The 14,392-nt window shown below is 43.9% G+C and overlaps 1 protein-coding gene across 1 annotated transcript; it reads left to right on the top strand.

Annotated features, from left to right (window-relative positions):
- Positions 1-1,932: 1,932 nt before the first annotated feature.
- Positions 1,933-13,031, top strand: TOM1_1 (E3 ubiquitin-protein ligase tom1; the record flags this gene model as incomplete). The annotated part of the gene is made up of 13 exons (XM_064819481.1): positions 1,933-1,974; positions 2,038-2,334; positions 2,394-2,856; positions 2,934-3,185; positions 3,246-4,228; positions 4,286-4,568; positions 4,635-8,370; positions 8,427-8,577; positions 8,634-8,843; positions 8,906-9,014; positions 9,070-9,108; positions 9,160-12,868; positions 12,929-13,031. The coding sequence occupies 13 exons, from the start codon at positions 1,933-1,935 to the stop codon at positions 13,029-13,031; spliced, it is 10,377 nt and encodes a 3,458-aa protein (XP_064677616.1).
- Between the last annotated feature and the right edge of the window lie 1,361 nt (positions 13,032-14,392).

Genomic DNA, 14,392 nt, shown 5'->3' with positions numbered 1-14,392 from the left:
CGTGATTTCATATTTCTTAAGTTTGCCCAATAAGTTCATTCAAAACACTTATTATAATTAGTACCATTGGATGCGCCTTAGAAAATACTACAAGAAAGTTTAAGGGGGTTTGGGGTGATCATCACAATGTACATAGTCGAATCATGCAAGATAGTTTAATCAAGTCGAGAATTGACCAGAACCTACCCAATCGAAAACTGACTGAGCGGTGATTGAATTCTTTTGGCTAACGAGAATATTGTTGCTCATATCAGAAAGGTCAAGGAAGCTTGTTTAGGCTCATAGAAATGGAGTTGAGAATTGAAAAAAAAACACCATAGCTTTGTTCTTATTGTTTTAATTTGCTTCTGTTAAGTATTCAAATATCTAATAGAGCTAGCTAGTTAGACTCTTTTTTACAGAAATGCATTTATTGAGCTCATCAGTTTTCTTACTACTAATAGTCAATATGCTGTTGGAGTTGAGCTCCTAAAATGAGGTGAATCTATAGCATTCCTTCCCTGAAGTGGTTCCTAATTTTGGCAAGTGTTCTTTCAGCAAATGCTACTATGAAAACCATTCCATTCAATGTCTACACTAGTGTTGCTCTCTTACTAATGATCTTTAAAACCTCTTATTCATCAAGCCTCCCTTTACTGGTGCAAGATGTTTACAATTCTCCCGGTTCTCAGATCAAGGTCCTAGATTCGCTTGTTAAATAACTATATATATGCTCGGGCTTAACTCTAGATTAATCCTGGTTCAAACTTGGAAGAGTGAATAATATATACAGCTCTATTTTCATTTATCTGGTTACATATTCTGCTATTCTAAACGGCTCTTGGAAGCCAGGATGAAATCTTGATCAGCAATGTATGATTCAGCCTTTGTAGCATATCTACCCAAAAGCAAGTCAATTTCCAGGTTTGAGTTGGATCCTTTCAGTTTAACCAGGCTTCTTTCCACATTTTGTAAGGAAACACAGGAAAGCAAGATTCAATTGATAGAGAGAGAGAGAGAGAGAGAGAGAGAGAGCTCCATGTCTTTCCAGTGCGCGACTTGTGCTGTTAAAATGCCATCTTGTATATTGAGTGCTTGTCTTGCTACATCACTCAATATATGTCAACCAACTAGAAAAATGAAAGAAAGTGGTTAAGCAAAATATGATAAACGGAAAACCTTTTTACCAACGCTAGAACAATCACAACCACATCACTCGGAAACAAACCTCCTTACCGCTTCCTTATTTCGTTCTATCCATCAGACGTTTGTTCAAAGGTAATAGTAATTCACTTTTTTTCTGCCATATTCACGTAGTTACATTGTGAATTCACTATGCTGTAAACTTTACAGTTTGAATAAAAAAAAAACCTGTTTCCTTGTTACTTAAAAGATGCCTCTTCATAAATACCATCTATGTGACAAATTTGTTATACAAATCGTAGAAATCCATAACTTGAAATGCATACATGTCACCAGGACACTAGGAAGAAAGATTCCAGGTAGCGCTGGCGACAACACCAGCTGCGAGCTCAATGGGATCATTCTCAGAACGAATCCAACGCAATTGAGAAACATCAGTATAGATTTGATGAGTAGCACGCACATTAGCAACTGAATATCTCAGTGTCTTGTTGGCTAGCTTGGTAGAGAATTGCCCAAAACAACGACAAACGCGTGGAGGTATTACTCTTTATACAGACTTTGTGTATTCCTGTTCTGCATTTACTTGACTACGTTACCGTAGTTCTCCTCGATAGACGATGATTACTTGGCTTGCCCAACCCAGACAAAGTCCCGGATCATTGGTAAAGTATCCCTCAGTCAAGCATTCGTTTGTCAAAGCAGCACAACTCCGCATAAGGTATCTGATGAATAGCCTGCAAGAAAAATCTTTTTGCTTTCTTTTTCTACATTTCCTTTTTGCACCTACACATTTGTATATAAACCAATATGAAAATTACCAGAGTTTCCATCAGGAAACCTGCTCCATTGGTAAGTTTATCTTGAAGAAATCTGTGTTTTTTGGCCACTTGCTGAATGTATCATCATGTTTAGCCTGAGGCGCTCGCCACTGCCGTCAAGCATTTGGTGCAAGACGATGAAAACGATATAAAGACTTGGGCCTTGCCAGCTTGGACTTTTCCAAGAGGCGATTTGTTCCAGTTTGTTGCTGTTTTGAACCGATTCGATGCGTTACTGGAAACGACATGCCAAGCGTACGACCTCAAGGAAAATCACATTCAAAAGACACCCTTTACAGACGACACAAAGCAAATGTTGCTAGCCATACTGCAGTTCTCCAAGATTTTGTTTGAAAATTGTACCAACAGAAACATCTACAACTCGTACGAGGTAAGCTTGTAGATCAATACATGGGCAGTGATGATGCTCACCGTTTAATTGTAATATAGCATCTAAACAACCTATTAAACACTACCGACATTGATATTTTGGAAGCCGTATTGCGACTCATGCTGAGACCGGCGCAGCGCGTGAATAACCCCAAAGCAGTACAATCCAGTTTTTTGGCTCACCAGGACAAGGTGACAGAATTAGCGAGAGGAGGATCCATTGCAGACCTGTCATCCACAGACACGGTGATGGGCAACAATCGAATTTGCATGTCGTTTTTCCGCACCAGCAGAGGAGTAGAGCAACAGGACGAAGAGGAGGGACTGCACGCTATCAATGTCAGTGTTGTGCCAAATCAATACACAGATCGAGAGTTATTTTGGAAGCTGGTAGAGGAGCATCAAGTACCACAGGAGAGCCATTTTGAACTGCTGAATCGAGTGCGCATTGCCAACCACATGGCGGACATGGCCGTCCGCCAGCAATTGCTTATTATTCGATTTATATCCATCGTGATCATGGGTAACTATGGACTGGCTGAGAGAGAGAGAGAGAGAGAGAGGACCTAGAATGCATAGACTAACTCGGTTCTACAATAGCACATACCATGTCAGAAACAGTTGCTCAGAATAGAGTCTTTATATACGAGCCCCATCTGGTGCCTCAGATTGCCCAGCTTGTGTCTTACGACAACAGTGTTCCTGTAGATATTCAAACTTATGCATTGTATGCCTTGGATGGCATTGCACGACATAGAACCAAGGTAACAGAGGTATTGGCCGCTTTTAATGCGTCTGCAAACCATGGCGTATTGCTCCATATACTTCGTCAATTGTGTCAATCGACATCCCGTAAGTATAGATGGGCTCTTGCGTATGAAAACATCGCTCATCTTATTTCTACTGATATAGCTTTTACAGTAGACTTCTTGGACGCATTATTCACCCTCCTCACATTCTTATTACAAACATCTGCTGGTGGCACCATGCTTATGTCAGCTGGCATCATGTCCACCCTAATTCAAGTTTTGGATCACCCAAGCAACACCAACCCGATTTATAGAAAAGCCTTGATCAAAGTGATTGGACTACTAGACACCATCATGAGCAACATCAATACGTCTTTCTCATCCTTCTGCAGCGCAAATGGACTGGACGTACTGCTCAAAGTGATCCAGACACAAGTGGACGAGTGCATTGAGAGCAATCAGCAGCCACCCAATTACGATGCACTGACGCTGACCAAGAATGCACTGCGATTTTTGATCCGCATGATGGAAAGTAGCGATACAGCAGATGGATTGCGCAACTTGATTGAATCCAGCATCCCACACACTATCATGAAGGTCATGGAGCACCATCGCATTTTTGGACCCAGTGTCTTTGCGCTTGTCATCAACGTCGCCACCACATTTATTCACAACGAACCTACCTCACTGTCCGTACTACAAGAACTCAAATTACCACAGACATTTCTCAAGACATTCAAGACGTACGACCAACCCAATTTTGAAGTATTGATGGCATCGGTGCATTCCTTTGGTGCCATTTGTCTTAACAGTGCTGGACTCGACATGTTTGACCAGGCATCTCCTTTGCCCCACTTTTTCAGCTTGATGACTGCACCCAGTTTTGTTACAAACGCTTCTGATGTCGGCAATACGATAGCACTGGGCACAACCATGGATGAACTGATCAGACACCACCCAAAGCTGAAACTTGAAGTGTTCAAATGTACAAACCAGTTGTTACAGCAAGTCAATGAGATTGGACGCTCGGAAAAGGGCAAACCACTGGATAATTGCCATGAATTAGTGTATCAGAGACGCACAGACGAACCGCCCTTAGAGAGAGCAGAGTGCCTGTTGCTTGGCTTTGTGGATCTAGTAGCCAGAGTGAGTACCTTATCACCACGGAAGTTGGGTGCATGGACTAAACTTTTTCATTCTTAGTTTTTGGAAGGATTTTTGCGCAATGTAGACAATGTCAAGGAATTTGTCAAATACGGTGGACCTGAACTACTACTGAGCTACTACTCGCTGCCCATGCTACCCTACGACTTTTCAGTATCCAATGCATTTGATTCTCTCGGTTTTGTGTTTCGTGTGATTGCCGATGTGTCGCCCAATGCGCTTGCTAAACTGATTGCTGCCAAAGTATTTGAATCATCTCGCTTTATATTCAACGAACTGCCCAATGATAGATCCCTTGTCTATGATTACATCGAAGCCAATGGTAAGTCAACATGACACCCTATCATTGTTACCCTGGCTACGTATATACTTATGTCTCTATTTCTAGGTAAAGATGACGTATCGCAGAAAGCAGGCAACGGCCTCTTCAAGAAATTCAGTGTCTTGTTTGGCTATATTGGATTGCTTTCTACTATTTTTTCATCTGCCATCCTGACAAGCAACAAATTTGCTGGACGTTTAGTGGAATGGTGCATTGAAAAGAGCCCTCAAGACAAGAATGTGATACAGATGCTTGGTGATATTCACAGATGCATGGTGTGGCAGAACATTTTGCTTCGAGACGCTGTTCCCAAATCATGGTATTCTACCGCACAAGGCGCCTCTTCTGAACAGCAGGCAGACCTCAAGGACCCCCGTGTGATCAATATTAGACGCTTCAAGTTGCTACTCAGTGAAGTACCACCTGCTCTCATGCCAGTGTTGCAAGGCATTATCAAGGTATCTACCAACCGTCGTATTCCCACTGCTGCTGGATCCAGTCTCTCCTTCCCTGAACGTGCTAAACTCGTTGCTGCAGAGGTGGCAGATCTCTTCAACACCAGTCTTAGATACATGTTTGATGCAGACAGCAAGATGCCTGATTGCAAATATGACTACTATTCATCTATGTTCTCCATGATCTCTATGCTGCTGCTGGACGACAGATCTCGCACTGCCCTGGAAACACCTATTGCAGTTGCCTTTGAAAAAGCGGGTGTCATTGATTTCCTGCTGAATGACATGCTCCCTCGCTTCTGGGAAGCAGCAGAACACAAGATCAAGGCAAACGAGCAGGATGATGCATTGGCACAGCGTATCAACACCTGCATTGAACTCTTGCTTGCTATTCTCCATCATTTGGGTTCTTCTAAACTGTTCTTCCACTCGCCTCATACCAACATCCTCATCCAAGTGAGCCCAGAAGACGCTTATACCACCTCCCCTGAACTATTGGATCCCTACCTCTGGGTCGCCTCGATGCAACTCAAACTAACCGGGCTGTACACATATCTCTCGAGCCCTCTTCTCTGCAAGTTCTCGAGACATGTGCTGCATTCCCTACTGAGATGTGTCACGCAAAACATGAAGCAGGAAGGCGAGACGCGTTGTCGGGCCCGTAGAACAGGTGGCATCAAGAAGAGCGAGGTGGATGTCAGCACAATTGAGCATTATGACACCAATCGTAGAGCGTTGATTGACATGGGATTCGAACCGGATCGTGTGGAAGATGCGTTGCGTACCATGCGTTACGGTATCTGTGCTTTGGACAATCTCTTTAGTCGACGTTTGGTACAACACACAGTGGAAGCAGGCCCTCCTCAGCTGGACATCTTGCCTCAGTTGCAGAGCTCCAATCCTTTGACTTCAACTGAATTTGATGCTGGTGTTCGCATTCTGGTCAACATGTGGTATGACCCAGCTTTGGCTACAGAGGCTTTGCGGGAGAACAATAACCTCGCACAAGCTGCCATGGTACTAGCTAGATACAGACCTTCTGCTTTGAGAACACCTCCTTCCGCCAATCAAGCAGCAGCACAAGATGTTGTGGTAGAGGATGACAATGATGATGAATACGAGGACATTGCCTCTGAAGATGAAGAAGGAGAAGCAGACGAAAGCATGTATACGACTGAAGAAGAACACAATGACGACAACGATGATATCTATGTGCCCTCTCAGGATGGAGGTTCAGCTAGACCCAATCATTTGATGGTCCAAGTCAAGACAGACGCCGATTTCCAGCACGAGCAAATCCTTAAAGAACTGCAGCACAACCGCAAAGAGATGCGTGCTCATATTCCTCAAATTCTGTCTCGTCTGGTGGACGAACGCAGCGACCTCGATTTTGAAGTGCGTGGACTGATGGCCATGCTGTGCTGTGGTGACCCTCATCACTGGGATGTCAATACAAAAGAGACGGTGCGCTTATTCTTCGGTGGTGATGGAACTACAACCAGCTCCCAAAATGCACTCACCACCTTTACATCCTCCCTCAACAAGATTCGTATCTTTGCCCTCATGTTGCGTGAACCCAGTATGCAAGATGTCATGGCCCTGTTGATTACTACCATGTCAGACTACATGAGTTGGTTTGAGTTTCTGGATATGATCGTCGCTCATCCCGAATTCCCGGATCCCAAGTGGCTGACAACACTGTTTCTGATCTTGGAGGCCGCTCTAGCTCAATCCGATGAGCCCAAGGACACAGCAGCACAACAACAAGACGACGCGGGACGTGAGCCTGCTATTGTGACGCCAGAAAACAGAACCACGCTGATGAAGTACTGCATTGACCTACTCAAGATGGACTCGTTGACAGAGGATAACCTGGTGTCTGTGTTGAGAATCATTGTGCGTTTAACAAAGCACCACTCAGCCGCCTTGCAATTTGTGGAATTGGGTGGTTTGACGCCACTTTTCAAACGACCTAGTTCTGAATTCAAAGCACTTAAAATTCAGCAAACGTATATTATCATGATCTTGCGACACATTATGGAAAGCGAGCAGGTATTGACAGCTACCATGCGCGAATGGCTGGTTACTTTTTTTGCCAACAACTCTCGCTCGGATTCGTTGGATATCGATGCCTTTCTCAGGAACCATAGCAACTTGGTATTGCGTGATCCAGAAGTCTTTGTTCAAGTTAGCACACAACTGTGTCGACTAGGCAACACACCCAAGAGCATTCGCTATGTTGGCCTTAAAGAAGAGGAAGAGAAGCAAGGGCAGGCCACGCCTACTGAATCGACGGTGGACACATCATCTCTGGTCATTCATTTCTTGCTGAATCAGCTCGTACAGACGCAAGCCAGCAACACCGAGTCCAACATCAAGCTCGCTTATACTGGATTTCTGTTACAGTGCATTTTTGAACTGGTGTCTTCTTACCCCTCTTGCAAGTCTGATATTGTGAATTTTGAAGCAGCAACATCTTCCACTGACATGTCTGCCAAAGACACACGTATTCGCCAGTCCATCCTATTCAAACTGACCAACACATTGCTGCCTTACAACGCCATCAACACATTTACTGACCAAGACCGCAAAAAGCAAGGTGTTTCCATGTGGGTGGCATCTTTGCTGGTAGGCATGTGCTATGATACTACACAGATACAGAAGAAGGACATTGAGGCACATCGAGAGGTACTTGCCAGTGTGCGACACCATGTGCTGGATGTAGTAGTGCAATCACTGCACGACACACTGCAATCCAATGCCACTGCCAGTATCAAATACAACAGATACTTTGCATTGACTGAACTGTGTCATCGCATACTGAATGCACGTCCTACTGGCATCAATGTGGATGTGAGCGCCAAGGAAGAAGACGCTGTCAAGCAGGTGTCCAAGCTCATGCTGGAGAAGAATTTTGTGCCCATCTTGATTTCGGTCATTAGCGATGTGGATGTCAATTACCCTCAAGCCAAATCCATCCTCAACTCGATTCTGAGACCCTTGGAGCAGTTGACGAAATCAGCAATTCGTATCCACCGTGAGTCACCTCCCACTCCTGCTCCTCGCCCTGGTTCTCCGCCTGTCCTCGACACCATTCAAAGAGAAATTGACCACGCAAATCAAGTAATTCATGCAGTACATCAGCAAAATGACGGTGATGCGGAAGATGAAGAAGACGACGATGACCAAGACATGTATATTCCAATGGACACTGATGAAGAAGACGCAGAGGCAGGTGAAGTCAATGACTTGTATCGAAATTCATCTCTGGCCATGTTTGATGGCACAGCATTGGAAGAAGAAAGCAGTGAAGAAGAAGAATCAGATGATGACATTTCCATGGCTAGGTAATTCCCCCCCCCCCACTTTCTAGTTGTTGACCAGTATCTAATATAACACGCAGCTCTGGCGAAGAAATTATCGAGGATACCAGTGATTCCAGTGGTTTAGAGATCGACTTGGACTCGGATGCTTCTTCCATGGAAGAAAATGATCAGGACATTGTGTTTAGACGCCATCGATTCCATCATGCTGACACAGATGAAGAAGATTCGGTAAGTAAGTGAGTGGTTCAACAGTACCAGATGACTCATGTTGCATTTGAGAACAGTCTGACACGGCTAGTAGCGTCACGGATTCAGAGTCTGAAAGCGACGCCAACAGCTTTTCATCAAACGAATATGATTCATCCAACGAATCTCTCAATTCTGATAGAAGCGATTCCATTCACTCCAACGATAGTCGAGATTTAGCATGGCAATTGACAGAGGAGGGTCGTTTGAACGGACATGCAAGACGTCGTCGTCGAGATAGCAGTTTGGTAAGCACTTTGTATTCATGTAGTGTATTATGCAGCTCATTCAAATAATTATATATTCTTAGTTAAGTGTGGATGAAAATGACGATGATGATATGGACATTGATCCTGCTGATTATGAGTTAGATACAGATGGTCTCACTGCTGAAGAACTCGAAGATGTAGAGCGTAATCGTAAGTTGCTTGCCGGCTTAATGAAGACTACCTTATCTAACGCATGTTACATTAGTCGACCTATTTAATAGTATGGCGCGCGAAGGTGGTGATGGTAAGGGTTTCCATGGCAACAAGATTACTCAGACTAATATGACATTTATAGCTACTCATATTATTAATCCTACAGTCAGAGGTTCATTAAACACCACTACAGGCGACGGTAATGGTGCTGGAAGACCCTTTGACAACGTCATCCTGCACCCATTGTTGAGAGGCACATCCAATACAACTGATGCTCCTGCAGACCCCTCGTCTCTTTCAGCTGAAACTGCCATTTTGTGTGGTGCCAATAGCAACCATCTGCAAGCCTATGAGGACATCATTGGTGGCAGTGCTGTTCGTATTTTGGAGAATTTGTTCAGTCAGCAGCGTCAAAGAAACAACCATGATGAACCCACTCAACCAGGTGCTGTCACATCAATAAATACCGAAGCCAATGCGACAAACGATGCTGAAAGTCAGGAAAGCAAGGAAACCCTTGATTTACTCAAAGAATTCCAACCCTCTCACACTACGGATCGTTGGACCCAAGAAGCGCACATGGTCTACATTCCTGCTGTTGCATCTGCCAAAGCCTCTCAATTAACCAATTGTATTATCGCCGAGTTGAAAGACCTTCAAAAAGACGAGCCCAAGGCTGAACAAGATCAGCGTACAGTTGAACAGCCTCAAGAGATACAAAACATTTTCTTGAATGCTACATCAAGCGATGATGACAGTGAGATTGAGGTACAGATAGAAGTGGAAGAGGATCAAGACTTAGACCAAGAAGAGGAGGACCAAATAGCAGCAGATGATCAACAAGATCGTGTGATTGTCATGATTCATGGCGAAGAAGTCGATATCACTGGTACAGGCATTGATGCCGAGTTCTTGGAGGCACTTCCCGACGATCTTCGAGCTGAAGTCATTAGTCAACAAATGGCAGAACGACGCCCTTATATTGAAAGCATGGATCAAGATGAAATTAGCCCTGAATTTTTGGCTGCATTACCACCTGATATTCGTAACGAAGTGCTTAGACAAGAATCCATTGATCGTAGCAGACGTCAAGCCAGAGACTTTTTAGATACACAAGACATGGATCAATTGGTGGAGAGCAACCAAACCAATGATGGCACCAGTAATAACACACCCAACATTGCCGTTAATACAACTGAACTGGAAGGTGTTCAAATGCATCCTAATCTGGGTCTTGCTTCTCGTGTCAACTTCCCCATCACGCAACCTGTTGCTGGCGCTGCTGGTGCTGCTTCTGGTGGTCCTACACCGAGTCGAGATGACGCCAACGCTACTTGGCGAATTGGGAGAGCATCCGATGGAGATCAACACGTAAATAGATCAAGCATGAGAGATTCAGCCAAACCAGCAAGCCATCCCAAGGACGCCATTCGCATTGTAGACAAGTCTCAGTTGGCGACACTTGCTCGTTTGGTGTTTGTACCGCAATCCATCTCCAAGGCTCTACTGAACAGATTGTTGCTCAGTTTATGTGAGAATAGCAAGACACGATCTGACCTGTTGTCTCTGCTGATCTGCATTCTACAAGACGGTAGCACCGACTTGGCAGCGGTTGACCGTAGCTTCATGAATCTCTCTCTCCACAAATCCAATAGTAACAAGCCTCCTGAGAGTGAACAGAAACCGGTGCATGTGGTGTCTGCTCCTGCTGAAAATGTCCCCAATCTGATTGCTCAGCGTTGCCTGGAGATTTTGTACTATGTAGTAACCCTCAATGACAGATCTCTTGCTTATTTCCTGACGGAACATGATAGTTTGAGCTACTTGAAGCGTCGTCATTCCACAGGTGGCGGCAGTAGTCGCAAATCAAAGACAGCAAGCAAGACACTCATCAACAACGCCAACGCTGTCAAGTATCCCATTCTGGTCTTGATTGGTCTCTTGGATCGCCCTGTATTTATCGAAAATGTCACTCTGATGGAACAACTGATGAATCTGCTCGAAGTCATGTGTCGTCCTATACCCAACTTGGTGTCAAATTACAACAGAAAGGTCAAATCGGATACGGCACATCGCCGTGCGCCTCCTCAGCCGCCTTTGATACCTTTTGAATACATACAAAAGATAGTGGACGTGCTGTCTATCGGTGAATGCTCTAGTCATACGTTCAGGTCGACCGTCAACGTTCTTTCACGCCTATCACCTTTAGATGGTGCTATGGATACCATCATCAATGGACTCACCAGCATTGCAAATGCCTGTGGCAAGCAGATCATTGTCGATTTGCAGCAGCTGTACCTGATTTTGAATCAACTGAAGGCAGGTGCTGAGCTGGAAGGCTCTGCGCTTGCTCAATTCTCTGCTGCTACATCTCATCAGGCCAGATTACTACGTGTGCTCAAGGCCATGGACTACTTGTATACGCGCAACAACAAGCGTACGGTGTCATCGGATCATGCTGAACAAAACGAAAAGGCTGTGCTCAAGATTTACGACAAGCTGGACTTTTTGCCCTTGTGGACAAAACTGGGTGCCTGTCTTGGTTTGATCCAGGAGAGAGAAGACTTGCTCAATGTCGCATCCGTGTTGCTGCCTTTGGTGGAGTCATTCATGGCGGTCTCCAAGTATGTGAATCATAAAGGGTACACGGCAAAGAGCAGTACAGAGACAGCGAACCCTGTTGAAGGGTTCTTTTTGAGCTTTACGGAGGAGCACAAAAAGATCCTCAACATCATGGTGCGCAACAACCCTTCATTGATGAGCGGCTCTTTCTCGCTTTTGATCCACAATCCCAAGATTCTGGAATTTGACAACAAGAGAAACTATTTCGTTCAACAGTTGCACAAACGTAGTAATCGTCGTGAGCAGTATCCCTCGTTGAGACTCTCTCTGGACCGTGCCAACGTATTTGAAGATACCTATCGTAAATTGCAGGGCTTGACTGGCGATGAGATCAAGTATGGTAAGCTCAATGTTCATTTCCATGGCGAAGAAGGCGTGGATGCAGGTGGTGTTGCTCGTGAATGGTTTTCTGTTTTGGCTCGTCAAATGTTTGATCCCAATTATGCCTTGTTCATCACATCGGCTGCTGACAAACTCACCTACCAGCCAAACCGAGCTTCCGGTGTCAATTCTGAGCATTTGAGTTACTTTAAGTGTGTAGGTCGTATTATTGGTAAAGCTATTCATGATGGTCGCCTACTGGATGCCTATTTCACCCGTTCATTCTACAAGCTGATGTTGGGACGTTCTGTGGACTATCGCGATGTGGAAGCTGTGGATCCTGCCTATTACAAGAGTTTAGTGTGGATGCTGGAGAATGATATTACCGACATCATCGATCTTACATTCAGCGTGGAAACAGACGATTTTGGTACCAACAAGATCATTGATCTGAAGCCGGACGGAAGAAATATTCCAGTGACAGAGGAGAACAAGCACGAATATGTCACTTTGGTAACAGAGCAAAAGCTGGTGCTGGCCATTAAAGACCAAGTCAATGCTTTCTTGGAAGGGTTCCACGATATCATCCCTGCCTCGTTGATCCAAATCTTCAATGAGCAAGAGTTGGAACTGTTGATCTCTGGTTTACCCGACATTGACATTGATGAATGGAAGGCCAACACTGTCTACGAAGGATACACGCTGTCATCTCCTCAAATTCAATGGTTCTGGCGTGCTGTGCGATCCTTTGATCAAGAAGAAAGAGCCAAATTACTGCAGTTTTCTACAGGCACATCCAAGGTGCCATTGGAAGGTTTTGCAGAGTTGCAAGGTTCAAATGGTGTTCAAAAGTTTCAGATCCACAAGGAATTTGGTGATGTCAATCGTTTGCCATCTGCTCATACTTGGTAAGTTGTGTGCCTTGTAGTTTGTATTTTTCAAGTCAAATCTAATTCATGCATCTATAGCTTTAATCAAATCGATTTACCTCAATACTTGACCTATGAAGATCTTAGAGCGAACCTCTTTAAAGCAATTAGCGAATGTTCAACTGGATTTGCTTTCCAATAAACATGCTCAATTTTACAAAATAAAACTTGTTTGCCCTGTGTAATGGTGAGATCGAATGCAGTACGTTTGTACAGCCCTAAAAAAAACGACCTTAAGGATGCCGCCTTGTTACCTCGCATCAATGGCAAGAAAACAGCCGCTCCGTATGTTATGATATTGTAACGGTATATGTCGTTGCATGGTGATGTTTTGTTCTTGTCCGGGTTGTTATTGTCGAGCACTAGACATTTTTCTTCGTGTGTTTGTTGCTTTTTTGATGTATCTTTTGAATTTTAACTTTGGACGATGGCCATAGTATCTGTACATCTCGTCGTAAATGAGTAATCGTTGCTTCGCAGCATCATCACATTACTCCAAATTGCAAGTGTTTAAAGATCTGGGGATGTCTATCATAATTAACAAGCAACAACATACAATGGTTAGAGCAGAATTCACCTAGTATGCTGTTGCTGGAGCTTGATCCAACTTTTGTTGTCGAATATCTTGCTGTACCTTGCTGTACTGAGGGTTGCATGACATGCTTTGAATGGTAAACCTTTTGCAGTATGATATATTTTGTGTTGCATTGCGCTCTCAAGATTTAGCACATAGGCTTGAAAGAGAAATCTTCAGTCCTGATGATGATAAGACTTAATTGTACGCAAGTAGAGGTGGGTCGAAAATGAAAGAAAGGTAGCTACAAGAAAAATGAAACAGCTTTACGATATCCATGACAAATCATACGGTATTATGTTTATTGAATTGCCATTAAATCTTTGAATTCACTGCACCATAATGGCCCCTTTCTTTATATGATACGAGTGCTTGCGCTTCGGTTCGATGAGAACCACCTAGCGCAGCGGCAGTTCGCGCTACCGATTGCCCTTGCGTATCTTATCAAAATACTACTGCTTTCATGTTGAACCTTTACTTACACAGGAAAACCTCATATAATCTGTGGATCTGATTCTTATGTGATGCTCTACATCTATATACACGTAGCTACTTGATATACGGGCAAGCAGCATACTAATGTTGCCCCTTTTTAGCCCTTAGTGTCCCTGAGACAGCAAAATCTGAGTGTATTTGAGCTGCGTTTTCTCGCGTTCAAGGTCGTTTTAGATCATCAGAATAGCACCAAACAATTGCTCCCATCCGGCATTTACTTTCTGACACCTTTGCTCAACTTTTTGGGGATCAAAAAAAACATGGGCAAAAATCAACCTAAAAGCATGAGGGGCACCTCATGGTTTTCATCGAAAATCAAATGACCGAGTTTTTGGCCTTAAAAATGAAGACTTTCACTATGGTATATCTTGAATCAAAATGTTTCTATCAATCCGACGTAACCTCTGAAATCATCTTTGTAGGACATTGATATA

This window comes from Mucor velutinosus (assembly GCF_035048745.1).
Source record: "Mucor velutinosus strain NIH1002 chromosome Unknown tig00000025, whole genome shotgun sequence".
NCBI lineage: Eukaryota > Fungi > Mucoromycota > Mucoromycetes > Mucorales > Mucoraceae > Mucor > Mucor velutinosus.
This window is presented reverse-complemented; position numbering and strand designations above follow the sequence as displayed.